General features: G+C 48.4%; 2 protein-coding genes across 3 annotated transcripts in view; one reads left to right on the top strand and one right to left on the bottom strand.

Annotated features, from left to right (window-relative positions):
- Foxk1 (forkhead box K1) overlaps positions 1-24,278 on the bottom strand; it is a 70,105-nt gene that overhangs the window by 33,458 nt on the left and 12,369 nt on the right. The window lies entirely within an intron of this gene.
- Positions 13,936-14,557, top strand: LOC126514333 (alpha-ketoglutarate dehydrogenase component 4-like). The gene has a single exon (XM_050163179.1). The coding sequence runs from the start codon at positions 14,024-14,026 to the stop codon at positions 14,330-14,332; it is 309 nt and encodes a 102-aa protein (XP_050019136.1). The 5' UTR covers positions 13,936-14,023; the 3' UTR covers positions 14,333-14,557.

Below are 24,278 nucleotides of genomic sequence, written 5' to 3' on the forward strand. Positions count from 1 at the left end.
ATAAACTTGTCCAGTAACAATGGATCAGTGAGGGACAGACCAGGCCTCTGAAACAAAACCAAGATCCACCTTTTTTGGGGAATTTTCAGAACACCAGATTTTCCTTCAAATACAAACTGGATCAGGACTGGTGGCACACAACTGTAATCCCAACACTTGGAAGGTGGAGGCAGGAGGATCAAAAGTTCAAAAGCAGCCTCAGCTACATGAGATCCTGTCTCAAAAAACAAAAACAAAAAAACAAAGGGGCTGGAGAGATGGCTCAGAGGTTAGGAGCACTGAGGTGGCTCACAACCATCTGTAGTGAGATCTGATGCCCGCTTCTGGTATAAAGGTGTGCATGTAGATAGAGCGCTGGTATACATAAAATAAACAAATCTTAAACAAACAAACAAAACAAAAGCCAGAAAAGGGGCCACTGAAATGGCTCAGTAGGTAAAGGCCCTTGCTGCCAAGGCTGATGACCCGAGTCTGATGCCTGGAACACAGGTAGTGAAAGGAGAGAACCCATTCTCGAGGCTATTCTCTGACCCTTTGTGCCCTGTGACACAGGCATAGACACACACATTTAAAAATATTATTAAAGGGGGCTGGAGAGATGGCTCAGTGGTTAAGAGCATTGCCTGCTCTTCCAAAGGTCCTGAGTTCAATTCCCAGCAACCACATGGTGGCTCACAACCATCTGATATGCGCCCTCTTCTGGCCTGCCGGCAGACACACAGACAGAATATTGTACACATAATAAATAAATAAAATATTTAAAAAATATATTATTAAAAAATCAATACAGTGCAAAGTGGCCCAAAGAACTCTGTATGTTTAGAAGCATCCCTATGGGAGGGAAGGGCTAAAAAAAACACTTTCTAGAGTGATGTCACCACGCCATGAAAGGACGTCGGACACCTTCCAGCAGCTCGGTTAACCACAGCGAGCTTCCTACAAAGTACTTACAACACAGAAGACTAACACAGAAGTGTTCAGGTCTCGACCCACCAGGGATACGAGGACTATTTGCCACAGGCTGATGAAATCAAATGAGAGGATCAATGACCAGGCCGCAACTGACAGCCAGATCTGATGTCAGGCAAACCTTGTTTGAAAAAGAGCTGGAGCCCTTGGCCCCCTCACCGCACTGCACAAATGGGGTGTGTGGTGCATGCTGGGAATCCCAGCACTGAGGTTAAAGCAGGAGAATCGGTTCAATACATTGAGAAACCTGAGGCCCCTCCCAGGTCACTGGACCTTTGTGGAGCTACAGATATGAGCCTAAGTCCCACCAGTGAACGTCATTTCAATCATTCTCACGAAATGACAGTCAGGGAGGAACATGGCAACGGCTTGCAATGTGGGCTTCCCAGAAGTCTCCACTGCTGCAGTCTGTCCCCTAAAGGCCATTTCCTGTAAGGAACAAATGACTCGGGAAGGGGAAAGCGTGGTAATAAGAGCTCTCAGAGGCTATGTGGGGCCACGTGCTTTGACCCAGTGAAGGACTGGCCTGGCTCAGTTCTGTGTGGGAACAGCTTAAGGGAGGGAGAGAGGGCCAGAAACTCTGCAGGGGGCTGGGCACAGAGACCATGACGACACAGGAAGTTCCCCCCATTCCCTTTATTTCATGCTCTGCACAGCTTCAGTGTGCTTCCCCAGGGTGTCAGAGGCTAGAGGACTTACCTTCTGTCTATGCCAAGGATAACCACAGCTGGGCCAGGAAGTGGCTTATTTGAGACAGGACCTCATAAACCTGGGTTAGCTTTCAACTCTAAGTAGCTGGGGATGCCATGGACACCTGATCTTCCTGCCTCCACCATCTTGAGTGCTGGATCTCAAGTGTACACTCCACATACAGCTCATGAACACTGGGGTGGAGCCCAGGGCTGCGGGCATTCTAAGCAGCAGTCTACAAACTGAATCAAGTCCCCAGCCTACAGTGAACAGCAGTGCTCACCTACCAAGCTCCAAAAGCAGAGAATTCTCACAATTTCTACCGTATTTCATGTAAAAGACCTTCTGTCAGCTGACGCTGGGGAGGTGGGTTAGCACGCTGTGCTTGTTATGCAAGCTTGAGGACCCAAGTTCAGATCCTCCCGAACTCACACTGAAAAGCCAGGCACTGCAGCGCACTCTGGAATCCCAGCACTGGATAGGCAGAGATGAGAGGCCAAACGGGCCAGCCCAGGTCCCAGTAAAAGACCCGGTCTCAAACACTCAGGGCAGAAAGTATAATATGAAGGAGGATACCTGGTGTCCGCCTATAGTCTCTACCCATGTACACACGCATGCACAGCCTTCCCATTGTGCAGACAAACATGCATATAAAAGGCACTGTAGGTACCTATCATGGTGCTGAGTCACAACGCGAAAGGGAAGGTGTAAGAAGACTAAAACCAGGGGGCAGAAGCAAGAGCTCCCAGCCACTGGTCTCCATTTGTTGCAGCTGGCTCTGCAAGGGTGAGACAGTAACAGAACCATATGCCCCCTCCCCGCCCCGGCCGAAAACTATACCAGGCTGGGGCCAAAAGCAGGCAAAAAGAGCACCTGAGGGTAACGGTGTTTGCCGAGCAAACCTGACAACCTGAGTTCAGTTCCTAAAACCCACCACATACAGGTGGAAGGAAGGAACTGGGCTCTAATGCCCACATCTGTGCTGTGGCATACAAACCCAAGCACGCACACGCACACACACATGCACAGGTGGAAGGAAAGAACTGGGCTCTGATCTCCACACTTGTACTGTGGCATACACACCCAGGCATGCACGTGCGCGCGCACACACATACACGTGGGGGGGCACAGATTAACCCAGCATTTCCAAAGTACACACACTGGCAGGTCACTGTGGCTAGGCTTAGTGCTGGTGTGAGGTGTCTTGTGCTGCCTTCCTGGGGAATTTGTGGTCACACCAGTAGCTTCTGGGGAATCTGCATTTTTAGCCTGCCCTTTCCCCCAAAAGAGAATCTCCTCCAGAAAGCATGCTTTCGGGAACATTTACAAAACTGCCAGAGTTGGTGGCACCCAGAAGGTGAAAGCCTGGTGTGGTGGTCTATGTCTAACAGCAATCCCGGCACTCAGAAAGTCGAGGCAGGAGGATTGTCATGAGTTTGAGGCCAGCTCAGGCTTGAGACTGTAGTTAAAAACAACTGTGAAGATTCAAAGCTCGGGCTGAGTGCCCGCTCAGTTGGAAGAGTGCATTAGCACACAGGCAGCCCTGGGCTCGGAACCCAGCACGGTAGAGCCCCAGCTAAGGGACAGTCACAGCCCCAACAACACGGAGAAGGGGAGCTGACTGCACCTGACAGCGGAGAGAGTGGGGCTGCATCAAGAGCATTTGTTGCTTTCTCAGGACCTGATTTGATTACGAGCACTAGCACTGTGGCTCTAACAACTCTGTATCCCCAGTGCAGCAGGGATCTGCCCTATCCTGACTTCCAAGGGTACCAGGCACACATGTAATACACACATACAGGAGGGGGCTGGAGAGATGGCTCAGGGGTTAAGAGCACTGACTGCACTTCCAGAGGACCTGGGTTCAAGCCCCAGCACCTCACCTATATGGCAGCTCACAACTGTCTGTAATTCCAATTCCAAGGGACCCAACACCCATGGTTTAAAAAAAAAAAAGGAAAAAAAAAAACAAAACAAAAAAACATACAGGCAAAACACTCATACGCAAATCATATAATTAAAGACATCTTCCAATGTAAATAGCCTTGGCTGTCCTGGAACTCACTGGAGCAGGCTGGCCTCAAACTCCCAAGAGATTCGCCTTCCTCTGACTCCCTAGTGCTGAAATCAAAGGCACATGCAACCACACCTGGCTTCATACACATAATACTAAAAACTGAAGCAAACCCTGACACACAAACCCAGGTTAATCTAGAATAAATATGTGTATGTTTAATAGACTCACTTAGTTGATAAATCAGGAACATTTGGCAGACAGGAAGAACCCAGCCCCCCAGGTACATTGTGGGCATGCAAACTTGAGACTCAAACTGAGGACACAGGAGGGCGCAAAGAACCACATATGGCTCCAGGGCCCTCCACCAAGGCACAGCAGCACCCCTGCTCCTCCCATGAGGATGATGAGCTGCTCTGGTGGAGACTAACCTTTGCCTTGGCGCTCAGCTCCTCACGAAGTCAAGTCATCTTATTTTAGAACAATTAGCAACATCAAGGATCTTCTGCCCAAATCTTGAATTTCATGTAATAATAATAGTTAAAAACTAGCATTTAGCTGTTGGGCCTTATGGTGCAAACCTGTCAATCCAAGTACTTGGGATGCTGAAAAGGGGGTGGTTAATTTAAGAGCTGCCTGGGCTGATAGCCTTTGAGTTTAAGGGCAGCCTGTAAAACTAGTGAAATGCTATCTTGAAACAAAAGCTAGAGGGTAAGGGTGTGTGAGTGAGTGAGTGTGTGTAAAAATAGAGACTCTGTGAAAGAAAGGTTGTTTAGCATGTGTGATGCCTCGAGTTCAATCTCTAGTACTATAAAAACTAGTATTTGCTATTATTTGCCTGTAATATCTGCTGCGAACACATACATACAACATAGACATGCGTGCACTGAGCACTGTAAACTTGTTAACACCCTAAACATTCTAGCTCTCTGGATCCCTTGGCTGCATTTTCTAAGTAAACATGCATTTCAGAACATTGCAGGAAAAGCCACCACTCTTGTAAAGCCAGGCCACCAAAGAAGGGACCAGGAGGAAGCATCACTGGAGCCTCAGATGGAGGACATAGAGCAGAGACAAGCTACTCTCCATTCTGGCAACTTCCAAAGGCCCAGGACCAATATGTCCAACTTGGCTCAGGAAACCCTTTTGGGAGCTGAATGCAGAGCCAGGAAGAGCCTCCCAGAAAGGGCCAGGCATCTCCACACAGCCAGCCCAGAGGGCGGCCGGTGGCAGAGCCTGTCAGTCTGGAATGAGAGCAGCGTTTCCTGGAACAATAATGTTCCAGGCGAGCCACGTGATGGCTTCACCTCTTAGCTCAGCATCACAGGCCAGACACAACTTTTTGCTGGAGACTCCTTCTCTTCCTGTGTCCCATCTAAAGATCCAGAAGCCTTTGCTATTTAAAAAACAGCAGCTCCATTGGTTCAAACAAGGCAGAGCCCAACTCAATATACCCAGGGAGCTTTCTCTCTATAGCCCTGGGCCAGCCAGGCTTGTCTTCCTAATAAGGAAAGGACAGCCAGGCCCAATAAACTGCCCAGAGCCCAGACTTGGTCCAGCCCAGCCCAGCCCAGGAGCTGGAACCCAGGTGGGTGGGACAGGACTGGCTGTTGTAGGCAGCTCTCAGTCTCTACCTACAGCCCCACCCAGTCCTATCTGGCATCGGTAGGGGAAGTTGGCTAAGTCCACCAGTATGGAAGAAGTTGGGGTCAGGAAGCAAAGAAAGCAAGTGTTCCTGGGAGACAGCATAGCCCTGTTGGCAGAGGTCCACAGACAATAAGGAAATGAGTTTCATTTCGTGGAAACAAATCTCATCCCTTCACTGCACCCCAGCAGAGATGCAGTGGTTCTTGGGAGCTGAGGCAGCCACAGTCCATGTGTGTATGAGCATGTATAAGTATATATCTGTGGTGTGTGCACATGTGTGTCCAAGAGGAGATGAGAAGGGGATGATGGGTGATATGCTCCATCACTCACCATCTTATGCCCTGGAGACAGGGTCTCTCACTGAACCACTCCCCACATGGCTGGGGTACCTGCAGCCAAGCCCAGCTTTTCTACACAGGGCGAATGCAGGGGATTTGAACTCAGGTCCTCAGGCTTGCACCACAAGCACTCCTTGTCACTAAGTCACCTCCAGTCCCTCAGATCCTGCTCATTTCCGCTTCAGTGGAAAGGGAAGACAGAGTGGGGGCTCTGGGTGCTCCTTTGGCTTGTGGGGAAGCAGCAACCAGCTTCCATCCCATTCCAACTTTCAACAGAGGGAAACTGAGTCACAAAGAGCAAATGTTCACATAAAAGCTGTCCATATGCCTGTGACCACAGCACTTGGGAGGTGGAAGGAAGAGGACAGATGTTCAAAGTCATCCTTTGGCAACATAGCAAGTTCAAGGCCAGCTTGGGCTACATGACACCCTATCTGAAAAACAAAAGTATAAACTCGCAAGTCCTGTGTGTACGACTACCCACCAGGACAACTGCAGTTCTGCCCTCTCCAGTTCTCCTCTGTGTTTTCCCACATCTGCTGGTGTCACACCCTTCTGACCATGTCCTGAGCAGGTCCCCTGATCCATCTCTCTTGGTACTTGCCCGTCCCTGAGGCTGACATTGCCTTCCCTGGACAGTGTATCCTTGTGCCTCCATCTTGCTCCCTGGACTTGGTCCTCTATTAGCCCAAGGGCCTGTTCCTGCTCCCGTCACTCCTGCCCCTCCCCAGGTCCCGGGACACACACTCACCAGTGGTCTCTTCCACTGTCATCTAGGAGCCCTTATGGACACAAGACTGGAACTACTCACATACTTAATATCTAAGAGAGATGGTTCAGCAGGTAAAGACACTTGCTTGGCAAGCCTAGTGAACGGAGTTGGCTCTTCAGAGCCCCACAAAGGTGGAAGGAGAGAACCAACTCCACACAACTGTCCTCTGACCTCCAATCCAGGGCACCCCACTGCACTAACAAATATTCAAATTAAACTTTTGAGAATCGATGTTTTGTAATTTTATACATTTTATTTTAAAAACCTTACAAATAGATAAAAACATCACACACCAAAATTAACCAGACCCAAAGTCTATGCAACTTAACCAACTTCTGTGCAGTTAGAAAGAGTTCAGAACGAGCGCTGTGGCACTTCACGTTATTTTACACTTCCAGTTTCAAGTGTGTTTCATGCACTTACCCACCACCCAAACCAAACAATGCGTGTCAGAGTCAGAGAAAGAGCGTCACGTTCTCCTTCATAAGTCATTCCACTGCCATCCGGTCCTTCCTCATCATTTATGCTCAGCCTCTCCTGTTCTCTTTTCTTCATGTTACACGGCACCCACACGTACATTAGGTCACATATATGAACATGTTGATGAGATAAGGGAGAACACAGGAGCATGCAGCACTTTTCTTTCTGAAATCTGTGACCTCGCTGAATAGTACACATTAAGTCCATCCACTGCCCTGCAAACATTTTAAACTCTTCCTTCCCTTCCTTCCTTTCTTCCCTCATTCCCTTCCTTCCCTTCCTCTCTTCCCCCTTCTTTTCTTTCTTTCTTCCTTTTTTTTTTTTTTTTTTTGATGTGTTTTGAGACAGGGTTTTCTCTGTGTAGCCCTGGCTGTCTTGGAAATTGCTCTGTTGACCAGGATGGCCTCAGACTCAGAGATCCACCTGCCTCTGCCTCCTGAGTGCTGGGATAAAAGGCGTACGCCATCACCACCTAGCTTAACTCCATTTTTCTTTAGAGCAGAATTGTATTCCAGTATGTGTGTGTGTTTGTGTGTGTACCAAATTTCATTATCCATTCATCTTTTGATGAACAAGTAGGCTGATTCCAGTTCTTTGCTACAGTGAACAGAGCAGCATTAAACATGGGGTCACAAATATATCTAAAATAGAGTATACAATTCTCTGGGAATGTGCTCAGGAGTTAAAATAGCTGGGCATTTATTTTTAAAGAAGTTTCCAAATTAATTTCCATAGTGGTTGTACTAATTTCACCACCACTAACAGTGGATGAATATTTAAGAAAAGTTCAGGGGCTGGAGAGATGGTTTAATGGTTAAGAGCACTGGCTGTTCTTCAAGCCCTGGGTTCAATTCCTAGCACCCATGTGGCAGCTCACAACTGTCTGTAACTCTAGTTCCAGGGGATCTGACTCCTTCACACCAATAAACATAAAATAAAGTTAAACAAATTTAAAAAAAAAAGTTCATTGTGTCACTTAAGGGTTAATGACAGGTGAAAGTTCGAGACTAGGACTAACGCCATATAATCCAACCACAGTATGCATCAGTACACCGGCCAGCGTGGCTGGGAGCCCAGCCTGGCAGATTCTAGTGAGGCCGTCTAGCATGGGGACTCGCTATGGCAGCAGTGACATTCAAGACGACTCACGCAACAACAACTCGTACACAGCTGACACAGACACACCTTACAGCAGTGGCAGCAGCACCAGCATGCACAGAGGGAAGAAATTACAACCAGCGATATAACCGCTGCTGCAGATATGTGGGGCTGTTCACCTCTCCTAGCCCAGCACAGTCCAGTCCGATCCTATCCACTGAGCCTGGGGCACATGCCTATCATCCCAGTGACAGACGGGCCTGCCTCGGCCACAGGGCAGCTTCAAGGCCCTGTCTCAAAATGAAAAGTGAAGAGAACATGAGGGGTATAGCTCACAACAGCAGAATAGCTTGCCTAGCCTGTAGGGGGCACTGGGTTCAATTCTTAGGACTATAAACAAGTCCCTCCCAGAACACCAGCAGGTTGGGAAAGGTGTGGCCATTTATGAAGCTTTAGAATATTCAGTGTTGCCTGGTGGTGGTTGAGCACACCTTTAGTCCCAGTACTCAGGCAGGGCAAGTTAGATCTCTGTAAACTCAAGGCCAGCCTGGTCTATAGTTATTCTATATATAGAACAACTAGGGCTACACAAAGAAATCCTGCCTTGGGAAAAAAAAAAAAAAAACACAAAAAGGTATATTCAGTGTCTGTATGGCTTTGGGGAAGGAACAACACAGAAAGAAACAGGAAGCAAGGGTCCTGCACTGGCAAGAATCCCAGGGGATGGCACAGGTGGAACTGTGCCCTTGGATCAGGAGCACAGCGTGGGAGCAGCGACCAGCAGTGCAGCAGTGAAGTCCCACGTGAGCATGTGGCAGGATAAAGCAGGTGACCAAGGGCAGCTGCTGGAGCACACCATCTAAGTCTTGGGCATTAACCTGCATCCTCCTGAAAGGAAGCGAAAGCTCAGACAGCAAGAGGGGGCGCTGCTGGTGGGAAAGAGGTAGGACCTCAAGGTAGCCACTGTGAACTCTGCAAAAAGCTACTTGAAGATAGGAATCTAAGAGATGGCTGTTCTTAGAGGACCCAGGTTAACTTCCAGCACTGCCATGGCAGCTCACAACTGTTTGTAACCCAAGTTCCAGGAGATCTCAAGGGTACCAGGTGTAGAGATACATGTAGGCACAATACTCACATACACAGAATTTTAAAAACAAAACAAAGCAAAACATTTTTTAATATCTCAGTGAACAAATAGAAGCTAAAAGAACCTGAAGGGAAATCTTATAATCAAAAATTATAACTTGAAACCTCAAGAATGAGCAACCCAGAGAGCTGGGAGTGTGGCTCAGTGAGAAGAGTGCTTGTCTAGCAAGGAAAAGGCCTTGGGTTCCTGCAACACCAAAAAAACAAAAATAGCTGGTGAGATGCCTGAGCACAAAGGGGCACTTCAGTCAGGCCTCATGGCCTAAATTCAATCCCTAAATCACAGACTGGAAGGAGAGAGCCATGCCCTCAAGCTGTCCTGACTCCACATATGCACTGTGGTATGCACATGCCCGAGAAACAAATAAACCTAAGGAAGGAAGTAAAAGGCAGTCATGAGTTTGAAGCTAGTTCGCCAACAGAATAAAGAAACTGAAAGTGCTATAGCCATGGGCCACAAGGACATAACTTCAAGGATTTACCTTAGCAGAACAGAAAATTGGGGAGCAGTGTGTGTGTGAAAAGTAGTCCAAGAAATAGTGGCTCCAAACCTTCCCACAGCTGAAAACAACAGAAAAGACTGAGCACAGACTGAAGATCATGAGTGGATAAACCCAAATGACGCGGCAGGACTGTCTTTGAGGTAACCCAAACACTCCCCAGGACCTGCGGCTTAGGAGGTGCTCTGAGGCTGACATCGGAGAACCAAATGCTCAGCTCAGTATCCATGCAGCACGGAGCCTGTGGAGTGCTGTCACCCACAGGGTGGGTCTCAGTTAACCCACTGCAGGAGCTCCCTTGGAGACAAGACAGGTCTGTTTCCACTGTGATTCTACTGCTATTGGTTTTTCCTTTTCAGACGGGGTTTCAGGCAGCCTAAAAAAACTCTCTTTTTGCCAAGGATGACCTTGAAATCCCCATCCTTCTGCTTCCACCTCCCAGGCACTTCGAAGACAGACACACATCCACTACACAGGGTTTACACATGTGGACTCTGTGCATTCCAGACTGCCTTCTACAAGTAAGCCCTCCAGGGGCTCTAAAATCCACTAAATTGACCTCAAGATTAACCATCACACAGTCCAGGCCACTCAAGGGTGTGTGTGTGTGTGTGTGTGTGTGTGTGTGTGTGTATGTGTGTGTGTGTGCTGGTCCCACCCACCCCAAGGCCATCTCCACACCTATTCACACCTCCTGCAGGTGTGAAGCTGGTCACAACTGGCTCTCCAGGGGAAGACGGCAGCGATCTGATTCTCTGAGGAAGGCCAGCCGGCTGAAGCGAGAACACCTGCCTTGTACCCGCTACTTTAAAGCCATGGGAATGGCTGGTGTCGTCAGAAAGTGTTCCAGTCACTGTGCTGCCTATAAGGTCTACCTTGTGCAAACAACATGGCCAGCAAGGGCTCCAGGGTGTGGCCCCCTCTCCAAACAAAATGGGGCCCTCAAGATGGCTTTCAGGGTAGAAGCACTTGCTAGACAAGCCTGATGACCCGAGTTCCATCCTGGAACTCAATGGGCAAGGAAAGAATTGACTCCCCAGAGTTCTCTGATCCCCCCCCAATAAATAATAATAATAATAACAACTTAAAAACCTCTCAAAACCAAAGCACACTGCTAGGAGATGATTCTGTCAGTCATGCAAGCATGAGGACCTAAGACCAAAAGAGCTCCTGTAAAAGTCAAAACAAAAACCTGGAGGAAGTTGGCTCGTGCCTGTTATTCTAACACCAGGAGAGTCAGACTGGAAAGTCCCTGGACAAAAAAAGGGGGGGGGCAGAGGACTGGTGCCTCAACAGATAGAGGTGCTTGGTGTTCTCGAGAGGACCCGAGGACCCTAGCACCCAGGTCGAGACGCTCATAACCACCTATAATTAAGCTACGCGGGCGCTCACAGCCTCTTCTGGCCTCCACAGGCACTAGGCACGAACACAGTGCATAGACACATACAACCACACACATAAAACACATTAAAAAGGGGGTGGGGCAAGTTTCAAAAGGAAGGACAATGGCCATGATACTCTGCCTCTCTAGGTAGCTGACTGGCCCTGGCTGTGTCCCTAAAACCTGTGTGTGTGTATATCTGGGGTGGGATGGGAGGTTGAACTAGCCTGGGCTGGCTTCAAACTCACAATATCCTGCCTCAGTTTCCTTGGTCAAATACTAAGGGGACAGGCATGTGTCACAGTGCCTGGCCCTGAATTCCAGTTCTTTTCTGTCTTAGTACCGAGGGCCAGCGCACTCACACTACACATGAGGGACATTTCTCATGGGGAGAGGTGACACAAGCTTGGAATCCCAGAATTGGGAGGCTGAGACAGGAAGGTGGCAGTGAACCTGAGGCCAGCCTGGGCTACACAGTGAATTCCAGGGCAGCCTGGGCTACAGAATGAAACGTTGTGTACAACACAGAAAAGGTGGCTGGAGAGCCAGGAGATGACTCCACAGGTAAAGGCACTTGCTGCCAGACCTGATGGCCTGAGCTTGACTCCCGAGTCCCACAGGGTGGAAGGACAAAAGCCATGTTTTGTTCTCCAAAGGACTCGCTGCGCTGGGTAACAGGAGCACATGAGTTTGGATTCATGCAGACATACAGCACTGCACTGTGGGCGGCAGAGACAGGAGGATACCTGGACATCCTGACCACCAGATTAGTGAGGGACCCTGCCCCAAGAAATATGACTGAAGACATATATACGATGTAAATATGATAGAGCAGGCACCTGAGGTCCTTCTGTGGCCTCTCTGAACGCACAGACATGCATATTCACACATGTATACTCACACGAACATACTCACATGTACATGTCCATACACACTACAGAGATGTAATTAAGATGAAATACAAACCAGACAGAAACTGCTTTCATTACTTTGAATTACATAATGTACTGTGTAATGGATACTTTCCTCTGTCCCTGGGGTGGGGTGGCTGGGGGATATAGGGACACAAGCATTAGGACCTGAGTTCAGGTCCTCTTGGCAACCAAGTCAAAAGCCAGGCACAGCAGGATGCGCCTGTAATCCCAGGGCTGGAGGCAGAGACAGGCCTTGGGACTCAATGGCCAGCTCGCTAGTCAAGCCTACCCAGCAAGTTCCAGGTTTAGTGAGAGACTCTGATGGTGGCGGTGACTAGTGCTAGTGTGAGCGCCATGCGGGATGGACCAGGTAACGACGACTAGTGCTAGTGTGAACGCCATGCGGGATGGACCTGGTGACAACTAGTGCTAGTGTGAACGCCATGCGGGATGGACCTGGTGACAACTAGTGCTAGTGTGAACGCCACGCGGGATGGGATCAGGGTTTGGCATGCTATGCAAGCGCTCCACAAACTCGTGTCTGTCCCAAAATGCTGTGTTTTATTTTCTGAGGCATGAACAGGCTAGCATTGTACCTGCAGCCACCCTGACTCAGCCTTCTGAGCAATGGGACGAAAGGCATGTGCCTGCAATACTGTCTCTAAGTAACATTTCTCATCCACTTGAAATAAAAAGAACAGACAGGAAGGAGCCACATGCCACACTCCAAACCTGCAGCAGCCTTGCCCATGCAGCTGTCGGTAATGCTACCGCAGCTGTTTATTCAGGGTTTAATCATCAATGACACGAAGGTACTTGGAACTATAAACAGTGTCAAGTCTCCAGCCTGACAGCTCAGCAAAGTGAAAGGGTAGCAGGCCTGGAGGCTGGAAAGGCAGATGGACGGCACAAGTCAATCAAACAGAGACCAGAACATTCTTAAGCCCACAGAAATAAACACAGGGTCTCTGAAAGCAGTCTCACTGTCATCCAAGTTGGGCTGGTAATTCTCTCTACTCAACTATCCAAGAGCCCGAAGCAGGAGGATACAAGTTCAAAGCCCAGAGTGTGGATGTAGATCAGCTGGTGCAGTGCTGGCCTGGCATGCTCCAAGCCCCAGGCTCCATCCCCTGTATTGTACAAATTAGGAATGGGAGCTCACACTGGTAATGCCAGCATTTGGGAGATGGAGGCAGGACAATCAGTTCAAGATTGTCCTTGACTACACTGAGTTTTTTGAGGCCAGATCCCAAAACAGGACGGAGGTGAGGGGCTGGTGAGATGACTCTGTGGGGGAAAGATGCTATCAAGCCCGACAACCTGAGTTCAGTGCCCTAGTCCACACAGAAGGAGAGAACTGAATCCTGAAAGTTTCTCTGACGTGTGCACAGGTGCCAAGGCATACTTTCACAACCCCTCCCAACATAGAATGCATGCATGAGTGATAAAACCAGCCAGCCAACCAGCCAACCATCCAGGAGCTACATGGAGTCAGAAAATATCATGAGCAGCAATCCTACAAATATACCAGTGACAGAGAGAAAGGAAACCTAAGCTGCAGACCTGCTGTGACCTCATGTATGAACATTGGGGCTCCTCCAGGGTCCAGTGTCTGTTAAAGGTGGCTACAATGTGTGCATAGTGACCTAGAACCTGTGCCTCCCACACTGCTGAAAAGTGGCTCTGCCCTCAGCTTCTCTATTTCCTTCGTACAGGAGCAATGCAGGTGCAGCTGCCACACCAAGAAGAGCACACAGCAGGGCCCTGGCAGTATCTGAAACCCAAGGAGCTGCAGCGAGATGGTTTGGTGAGTAAAGGTTCCTGGAGTCAAAGCTGATGGCTTGAGCTCTTCTACCCCAGGACCCACATGGTGGAGGAGAGAACGGACTCTCACGAGTTGTCTTCCGTGTCTTGATATGAACATGGCCAATGTGCACAAAAATACAACAATAAGCAAATGGAGTTTAAAAAATTAAATACCCGGACATCACACCGGCTCCGCCCCACGCTTCCCACTCCCGATACTTCTGCCGCTCGCCTGCGCCCCAGAAGCTGCCCCTGCTCGGGGGTCACGATGGGCAGCAAGATGGCTTCCGCCAGCAGGGTCGTGCAGGTAGTGAAGCCACATACTCCATTAATAAGGTTCCCTGACAGAAAAGACAATCCTAAACTCAGTGCCTCAGACGTTTTGAGATCTGCTGGGCTACCCTCTCGCTCTTCTGTAATTTCACAGCATTCTAAAGGAAGCATAGCCCCAGATCTGCTGGTGCATCCGGGGCCACCAGACACTGCAGAAATACTAAAAACACTACCTCAGAAATACAGAAGGAAACCTATATCTCAAGAAGAAATGGACTTCATCCAGCGTGGAGGTCCAGAATGACCGCTGTGGCTGCTGTTTGTTGCCAGACAAAAGGATTATCTTTACAATAAAGGACTTCCAAAATGTCAAATGAAAATTGTATATTAAGCAACCTTAATAAATATTCTACAAAAAGAATGAAGTATAGAAACTCTAGATGGCCACTTGTATCTCCTCAATGTATCTTGGTCAGCTTCTCTAGCAAGCTGGTCTGCATACCTATTAAAGTCACATTTTTACATATTAGCCTGTTAACTTACTCTTGATTATAATGTGTTACCAGTGATGAGCTATTAAAAGCACACAGTATCTAGTGAACAGTCAAATTTTCTCCTTTCTGTTTGTTTAGACATAAAGATGATTTTTTTAAGTGTAATTCCTGCTGTAAGGAATCTTTTCTCCTGAAATTAAATGAGGAACAGTGAAAAAAAAAATTAAATACCCATCCGTAACTCAAGAACCCACTAGAAGAGACCCTGAAGCCTGATACGGGGTCTTTACAGGCAGGCAGACAGGCAAGCCTGCAGATTCTAGGCTCACAGAGCAGCAGCAGCTGCCTCTTCCTCAGAGGGATCAAGTTTAGGGTGGCAAAGCTATGGTCCCAAGTCAGCAGTCAAGTGCAGTCCTTGACACATTTCAGAACTGTAACCTCTTAACTCCTCCTACTAGGAAACAAAGACTTCTAAACACTGGCTGCTTTCTCTTTTTTGTATTACGAGACAGTTTACTATGGAACTACAGGCTGGCCTCAGAGTTACTATGTAGCTCAGGCTGGTCTTCCGATACTCGTCTTCTTCCCACTGCAGGGATTACAAACCAGCCTCAAAGTAACCAAGTTTGAGAGTCAGGGTGAGTTTAACCTAGCCTACCCCTGAGGGAGCGCCTTTCTTCCCGTCTATTCCGCCTGCGGGCTGACCGCCCACACCAGCAGCCATTGATAAGATCTGATCAAAGGCAAAGGAAGCCTCCAGTTCTCCAGAGGGAGGAGACAGCAGCTGGCAGCCAGAAATGTTTACAAAGCAGTGGGGGACTCCAGTTTAGAGACCTCTACACCAGCCTAGATAAAAACCCAAACAAAACAAAGGAGCCTCTATCAGTCAGCACCTAGGAATTTGAAAGAGCCTTTATTTGGTTTAAACTTCTGCCTGGGGATCACAGGCAGTTCCACAGGGGACTTATGCTTGATTAGCCCTCTGCTAGTCTTCCTGAACCCAAATTTCAAAGAGTCCCAAGTCTGAGAATCAATACCAAGCCACGGTTCTGCAATCTTAGCAAGACAGGATGCCACCCAGACCCACAAGGCTATGGACGAGATGGCTCAACGGGTAGAAGCTTGCAAGCTGAAGACTTGCGTTAGATTCCCACAACCCACATGACTCCTTAAAATTGCCCTCTGGATCTCCACATCCTAACCGTGGTACCTATCCTAACCGCCTTATACAAGAAATAGAATTTAAAAATAAATAAATAAATGAAATCAATACAAAATTTCTTATTTTGAAAGATGAGAAGAGTTAGGAAAGACAAACTGGCAAGGAGAGGCACAAGGAATAAACAGATGCACAGCTGGTATGATGCCCTATGCTTGTAATCCCAGCATTTGGGAAACTGAGGCAGGAGGATTGCAGTGAGTTTGAAGCTAGCCTGGACTAAATGAGACCCTGTATGGGTGTGGGGGGATCTATTTTCAACAGCTGTCAAGCCATCTTCCTCTCCTGCAGACACCTAGGTTTCTAAATAGATTTTAATGCTATGAAGGAGCAATTACCCATTTGGGGAAACTGGGCCATAAAGCAGATTAATAACGCTGACTAATCGCTTGGGGAGAAGCTGGCTGAGCTCCTCAGGATGCACTAAACTGGTTTAACCGTTATGTAAATCACATCCTTGGTCATGTGATTTATCCCTGCCCTGATGGCCCATTAGTCAGCATGGTTTGCTCTGCAATAAAAACAGCTCCAGAAGCCTGCAGGCCTGTAATACCAGCTACTTAGAGGGACTGAGGCTGAAGATAAGTTCAAAGCCAGCCTGGGCAACTTAGTAAAATCTTATCTCCAAATAATAATAATAAGACCTGGGAGCACAGGTTATTGGTAGAACCTTTGCTTAGAATCCCCCAGGGAGGGACTGGGGTATAGCTCAGGGGTACAGCACCTCCCTAGAATCCCCCAGTGAAGGGCTCTGAATTCTACCTACAATACCAGAGGGGAAAACCCTAGCTAGAGACTGGTGCCAGTGCCCACCTCTGCTCCCCCACATGTTCAGCATACCTAAGGACCCTCCTGTACAATGTGGGTAGCTGGATATCACAGCCCAGAAGTCATGATTTTTCTAAGGTTTTTCACGTCCTCTAACTTGCTCTGCTTTTCTGGTATCACATCTATTAGAGACCCATCTCCACATGGCATCTCCATGGACTGAGGCAGAAAGCCCGTGGGCTTGTGTTTTAAATATCAAGTGGCAAGGGCAACAGAGTTTAGTTTGCTGACCTCTGAGGCAGCTGAGCTATGATCTCAATAGCTTTTCCCCATGAGTCCTGAAGCACAGAGGACAGACACCAGAGGTCTGGGCACAGCCTTGGGGGACAGGAGGACAGGGGGACACATGTTATGGTAGCACTTCTTATAATCCCAGCCTGGGGGTGGGGGTTGAGGCAGGAGGATCATGAGATGTTCAAGGCCAGCCTGAGCTATACAAAAACATTGAAACAAAAAACAGTGTAGAGGGATGTAGCTCCGTGGTAGTGTGTTTAGCACTAGGTTCAGTCACCACTAACACACACACTACAATGTTATGACTCAGTGGGCAAAAGGTGTATGCAGTCAAGCCAGATAACTGAGTTTGAACCCTGGGACTCACATGGTGGAAGGACAGAACAGATACCAGTAAATTGTCCTCTGACCCTTAAACACTCACCCCCCCCCAAAAGTAAGCAAATAAATGTAAAACAATAACAAAAACCAAAACGCACAATGGAAACCGGACCCAGCCACACTCAGAATGCCCTGGAGTTTTGTGAGGGTCAAGGATGCTTGAATGGACATTCCCAGGAACAGATATAACCCCCCAGCCTAGCACTCCAGTAACTTCTGTCCACATGGTGGGTAGGTAACCCGCTAGCACCACTGTACAGCCAACTCAGACCTACTCTGTTCTCTGCCGAGGGCACCATTAGCTGAACCAGTTAGGGTTTGTAGTTGGTGAGAAGGGATCACAAAAACAGGTGTGCGTGCATGCACGCGTGTGTGTGGTGATAGTGTGATTTGAACTCAAAGCTGCATGCATACAGGCAAGCACCTCTATCCCTGAGGAACACCACAACCCCTCACTGAAGGGTTCCAGGTAGGTTCTTTACCACCAAGCCCCACCCTAGCTCCTCACTGGGGGATTCTACACAAATCCTTTACTGCTGAACCACACTCAGGCCATCACTAGCAGAAGCTAGACAAGCACTCTATTGCTGGCTTCTGGCCAGGAACAGTCTGGCTCACACTTCCCAAAGACACCCATCACACATTTTACCAACACTTAAAATCAAAGGAAGGGGCTGGGGAGAAGTCTTGGTTAGTAACGTGCTGGTCATGCAAGCATGGGATCTGAGTTCAATCCCAAGAACCCATGCAGAAGCTGGGCATCACACCCCTGGGATGTCAGTGCTAGGGAGGTAGACAAGAGTCCCTGTGGCTCAGTGACCAGCCACTCTAGCCAAACAGGTGAGTTCCAGGTTCAGTGAGAGACCCTGACTCAAAAAGTAAAACAGAAAGGCACTAAGGAAGATACACGATCACAACCTCTGGCCTCCCAGGTATAGTGTGCGGCACGTGTACACACACACACACACACACACACACACACGATATAGCACATCTACTGTAAGATGGGAGGCTGAGACAGGATAACTTGGCCAAAGCTCATATACCTGGCAGACAAGGATACATGCAGCATGCTCGCCAGCTGGCGCAGTGCCCTTCCTTCTCGGCGAAGCCCCTGGCACACTCCAGGGGCAGCAGTTCCAGGCTGACCAGCTCTGCTAGCCCTTGCACACACTCCTGCTTGACTGAGCTCCCTGAGTTTTAGAGGACAATGGCTACTTGCTGTCTCTGTAGAGGATAGCTACTCTTAGTCTTTCAGTCTTTCTTTGTCCTTTCTTTTGAGACAGGGTCTCACCTATGAACCCCAGACCAGCCTGGAACTTGACATCCTCCAGCCTCAGTTTCCCAAGTGCTGGGATATATAGGCCTGTACCATTGCACCCAGCTTCAAGGCACATTCTCTGACTTTGTTAGTGAGCACACAGGGTGGGAACGGCTGTGTTCCCAGGACTCTGGCCACAAGGACCCCACACCACCCCAAGTGCGAACAGTCTCAGAAACCCTAGCCTTTCATCTTTACATCCTACAGGCCCCACAAATGTGCCGGACAGAGGAGAATGGGCAGGAGCAGAGGAAGATACAGGCCAGCCTCTCCCAGGGCTAGATGGCCAGGTCCCTGCCTCCTGAGCCAGCCTCCCAGTCTCTGGAATAGGGGCACCAATTCACAGCAAGGGTGAATTCTGTAATTCTGCTAAGGAGGTAGTGTACCAGGGGTTGAGTAGTTGGACCTGGGCTAGTCTATGAAGTCAGCACTGAGTTTTCTAAATGTGTGCCCACCCAACCTTTCTGCAGCGTTTGTGAGCTATAGTGCCCATCCAACCTTCCCGCAGTGTTTGTGAGCTATCAAAGCCCGGGAAGTATTTTCCCCACATGCTCACTGCTCTGTGCCTGTCCCTGACACTTTTCCCTTCTTGGTTAAACCCTAGGTCATCAAACCGCACAGAACTCCAATCAATTAACTGGCTTGTTTAGAAAGGGTGTCCCTGTGTGGCCCAGGCATCTCCCTGACCACTTCACAATCCTCCATGATCGTGCCTGACTATTCTCACTTTTAAGCAGGTACTCTCCTTATGGTACTTCTTTGTTTTATGAGATTGGGTCTCAGGGAGTCCAGAATGTCCTTGAATGCCATATTATGTAGCCCAGGATAATCTTGAATCTTTGATCCTCCTGCCTCCACTACCAGAGTGCTGGGATTAGAGGTGTGTACCCCCACATCCAGTGTATGTAGTGCTGGGGATGAAACCAGGGCTCTGTGCATGCTAGGCAAGCACTCTATCAACTGAGCTGTGTCCCTGACCTTGGCACCATATTCTGATGTGCCAAGGGGTTTGTAGCTGGTGATTAAAATCTCAGTTGAACTGCCACTTCCTCAAAGATGCCTACCCCACCCGCCCTGAAATCCCCGTGAAGAGCAGACAGGGCCTGCATTTCCTGTCCCAGAAGCACGTGCTGGGGTGGACTCAGCTGCCCATGTGTGCATCCTTGGCAGGCAGGGGAGGGTGAAGGAACACAGTTCCCACAGAGAGCTGTCTCAGAGTCACCACACTAGGAAGGTGGGGACAGAGTCCTGGAGTCTGACCTGGAAGAAGGCAGACAGTGTCCACCCCAGAGGACACAGGATGCACAAGGATGGCAAGCATGAGCTCATCAGGTGAAGCCCTTTGCTATGTGACTTGAGTAGAATCCCTGGAACTCATGTAAAGTTGGAAGGAAAAATGTACTTCAAGATTATCTTCTGCTCGGGCTGGAGAGATGGCTCAGTGGTTAAGAGCATTGCCTGCTCTTCCAAAGGTTCTGAGTTCAACTCCCAGCAACCACATGGTGGCTCACAACCATCTGTAATGAGGTCTGGTGCCTTCTTCTGGCCTGCAGACATACACACAGACAGAATATTGTATACATAATAAATAAATATTTAAAAAGATTATCTTCTGCTCTTCACACACACACCCAAGACAGACAGACAGACAGACAGACAAACAGACTCACAAAACAAAACAAAAACAAAGGGCTTGATAATGTGCACACGCGTAAAGCAGCTTGATCTCTCAGTGGTAATCAGAAGCCAACCATGCATGTTTTTAAGATGCCTTCAAACACACAGGAGTCAAGTCTGCTTCCCTTTGACCCACGTTCCCTTCACAAAGCGCCCATTGGAAGGAACCCTCTGGACCGGCCTGGCTGACTGGATGCTCCGCCTTCAGTCTCATCTCCATTTTACCCAGGCCCCCAAGGAATTCGGGGTAAGCCTGAGGTTGACTTTTCAAATCCCCTGCCCTCCAGTCCCCACCTCCAGATAAGCTGCTCCAGAACCAGCAGGAAGTAGAAAGGCCTTAGGCTTTGATAGGCTTCCCCCTAGGAGCTTGGGGAAGGTCAGCTTTCTACCAAGCAGTCCAAGAATTCGACCTGACCCAGGACAGACACCCTGACAGCTGTCTCCCATGGTAGCACACTGAGTAGGCTGACATCCAGACCAGACCTCAGCATGCACACCCAGGTCACAGTTCCTGGTGCACTAGTGCACGGTGGCGAGAGTAATGTGGGCAGGGGAGTGTTGCACTTTCTACAAACCAGACGCCCACGAGAGTATTTCCAACATCCCCTTCACAGGAGTGTGCCCATTCCACGGATGGGGCTAACAGAGGTTCTGAGGTAAGGATACTTGCCCAAGGACACCCCAGTTCACCCAACGAAGCCAAATCTTCACCCATCCTTCCTTCTCTTTTATGACAAGCTCTCCCACAGGCCAGGTTGGCCTTCAACTAAGTAGTTGAAGATGGCCTGATCCTCCGGTCTCCACTGCCTGAGTGCTGGTTCTACAGCAGCAAACTCTCTGCCTGGAGAATGAAGTGCTGGGGACTGACCCCTGAGTCTAACACATACTAAACAGGCACTCTACCAATTGAGCTACAGATGGTTTAATTTTTCAGTTTTTATTTTATTTTTGAGACAAGGTCTTCATACCTGCCTAGGCTCTGCCTCTGTCTCTGGAATGCTGGGACTATGAGCATGTACCACCACCACACCTGGCTTTAGCCTGAACCATTTTTGTTTTTTCGAGACAGGGTCTTGGTGCATGTAGCTCTGGCTGGTCTGGTAGACAGTGAGCCTCCAACTCCTGATCCCTTGCTCTCCCAAATGCTCAGCTGGGTTTGCAAGCACCAAGGGAAGCCAGGTGTGGTTATGAACGCTTGTAACCTCAGAACTTGGGAGATGGAGTCAGGAAGATCAGGACATCAAGGCTAGCCTGGGCTACAACATCAGGTTTGAAGGCAGCCTAGGCTACAAGACCACGTCTGGAAGGAAAGTGAATTAACCTCACTTCCCAGAAGGCCTCCACACTCAGCTCTCCCTGCCCACCAGGTTTTGCAAAGTGCTGACTGGCTGTGTGCCAGGCACACCAGCCTATACTCAGGCTACCACAGTGGACAACACCGAGTCCTTTAACAGTGTCCAAGCTTAAGTGTGCATCAGATGCATGGAACTGCAGGCATCACCAGGCTTGGTGGGTGCCACGGGACCTAACCAAGAGCATCTAGGAGAAAGTGGCTACTTCTTACCAAAACTGGGTCTTGCTCTATAATAGCCCAGGCTGGCCTTGGACCCCTGGGCTCAAGAAATCCTCCTGCCTTTTCTTTGTAAGTAGCTGGGACATCAGATATGCTACATTGTGACTGAACAGGAAGCAAGCTTTTGGTTTGCTGGTCTTTTTTCCTTTCCTTCTTCTTCTTTTTTTTTTTTCTAAGGCATGGTTTCATGTAGCCCAAGCTGGCTTTAACTCTCTCTGTAGCTAAGGGTAACCTTAAATTCCTTAATTCTGCTTTCACATTCCAAGTGCATTTGCCACCAAGCCCATTTTAATACATCATTTTTAAACAAATAATTAATTGGGTATGTGTGTATTGGGGGGTGTTGGTTGTGCAGGTCTGTCTGATGTGGAGGTCCGAGAACAACCTTGGGTGCCGGAGGGTGCAGTAAGTGCCTTTATCCCCAGCGCAGGAAGCAGATTGTAAGCCATGAAATCTGCATTCGCTGTGGAATGCCTCCATGCAGTCCTTTTCCAGCTGCCTACAAGAAAGGAGTCCATTCTCCCAGGCTGTTTACCCAAACGGGTTTTGGAGGTTCAGCCCACTCAACCAGAACAACCAAAAGAAACAGTGGAAGAAAGAGACAAAATATCATTGTTTGCAGATGAAGACTAGGAAACACATGGGGGGGGGTGTTTGTAAAACTGTTACTAGAAGCAGGTAAATGTGACTACAAATACAACACAAAACAGATACAAAATATCCTGCACTGGGACACAGTAACTACATGATAGAGAGTGAGCACTCCTGCAGCTGGGAATGCGCTCCCATGTTACCAGCCACATCCGGAGGAGATGTGCACACCCCTTCCTTCACAGCCAAAGAGGCTCGTACTGATTCAAATCATCATCTTTATCAACCAGAAAAAATTGAAACTGAGGGCAATCCTATAAAATACATGGCCTGTTCTTTTTTGAAAAAATGTCATGCAAGGAAGAGTGAGGGAAAAAAATGTATAGCTCAAAAAAAATTTTTTTTAAATGTCATGGCCAATAAAGATCAAAAGGCTGAAGAACTGTTGTGGGTTACAGGGACTGAAGTACGTGACAATAAACATAACACTCAGGCAAAGGTGGCGCAGGCCTAATACACCAGGAGCACAAGAGGGACATTCAGCAGTATGTTTCCTGGCTAGGGTTCTGGAGGTCCTGAGGCTCAATCCTTAATACTACAAATGAATGAATCTCTCTCTCTCTCTCTCTCTCTCTCTCTCTCTCTCTCTCTCACACACACACACACACACACACACACACACACACACAGGCACGCAGGCACGCAGGCAGACAGACAGACAGACAGACAGACAGACTAATTCCACTGCCAGGGTCAGCTGAACACAATTGGTCTATGGGGCTCCAATCCTCCCTGAGATCTACACATTTACTGGCTGCCTGTGGAGGACACATCTCCTTCAGTGGTGCCGCCACTGGAAGGGGCCCAAGCTTTTGTAAACAATCCCTCATCCACGCTCAAACAGAAAACCCTAAGGAAACTCACTGGTTCACCACAAGGGGAAAAAAAGGCACAAAAGCAGAAGGCAGACCAGCTGTGAAGAGGAAGGGTGATCCAGAGAAATGGAAGAGGAAAAGAGAGGGAAATGGAGGGTTAATAAGACCAAAATTCGTTATATGCATATATGAAGATGTCATAACAACATCCATTAAAATGTCCAGTTGATAAAACAGTCGAAAAGATTGCTATACAGATTACTGGGTCAGTTTCCTATCAACATCAACTTCTTGAAGTTCTATAAAAAATTCTCACTCACAGAAAATGTATGTTGCAATATTAAGGGGAGAAAAGAGGCACTGGCCGCAGAGTGCCTCACTCTGCACACACAGGAAATGCTTGAGGACTCAAGACAGAAGCCCCGCATGGAGAAATCCTGGCAGATGACTCCAGGGAGGGATAGCTACTCACCCTACAACTGTCTGCGTAAGCTCCAGTGTTTCCAAGCTCAGAACTTTGAAGATAAACTGGTATTATAACATACCAAAGAAACACACAAACGTCCAAATACCTACCTTCCCTATACGTGAACATAAATCATCTATAAACGCAGAAAACAATGTGTCAGCAAGATGGCTCAGAGAAAGCGTCCTGGGGCCTGCCATCAAGCCTGGGACCCACAAGACGAAGGAGACAACTGTTCCCGAAAGCTGACCTCCACAGACATGTTTCTCTGCTGACACACACTGAACTAAATGTAATCATAAGAAAAGTATAATTTTAATAAAACAACAACAACAAAAAGAAAACAAGAGGGGGAAAAGATTCATTTGTATCCCCAAACCAAATACATGAAATACCTGGGTTTAAGTGTGACAAGAAAGTTGGGAGCTCTGCATAAAGAAAGCTGGTACTTCAGGCTTTTGAGTCTCAGTTTAATTAACGTCCTGCCCTGAAGGGAATGAATGGTGATGGGGTGGAGTCAGGAGCAGCTGGGGGTGGAGCCAGAAGCAGAGCCTAAAGGGCTATGTCTCAAGGCCACAGGGCCCTCAGCTA

Source organism: Alexandromys fortis, unplaced genomic scaffold (genome assembly GCF_014885135.2).
Source record: "Alexandromys fortis isolate MF-2015 unplaced genomic scaffold, M_Fortis_MF-2015_v1.1 scaffold_144, whole genome shotgun sequence".
Lineage (NCBI taxonomy): Eukaryota > Metazoa > Chordata > Mammalia > Rodentia > Cricetidae > Alexandromys > Alexandromys fortis.

Coding starts and splice junctions, on each gene's coding strand:
- LOC126514333 (XM_050163179.1), top strand. CDS start 14,024: ATGGGCAGCAAGATGGCTTCCGCCAGCAGGGTCGTGCAGGTAGTGAAG.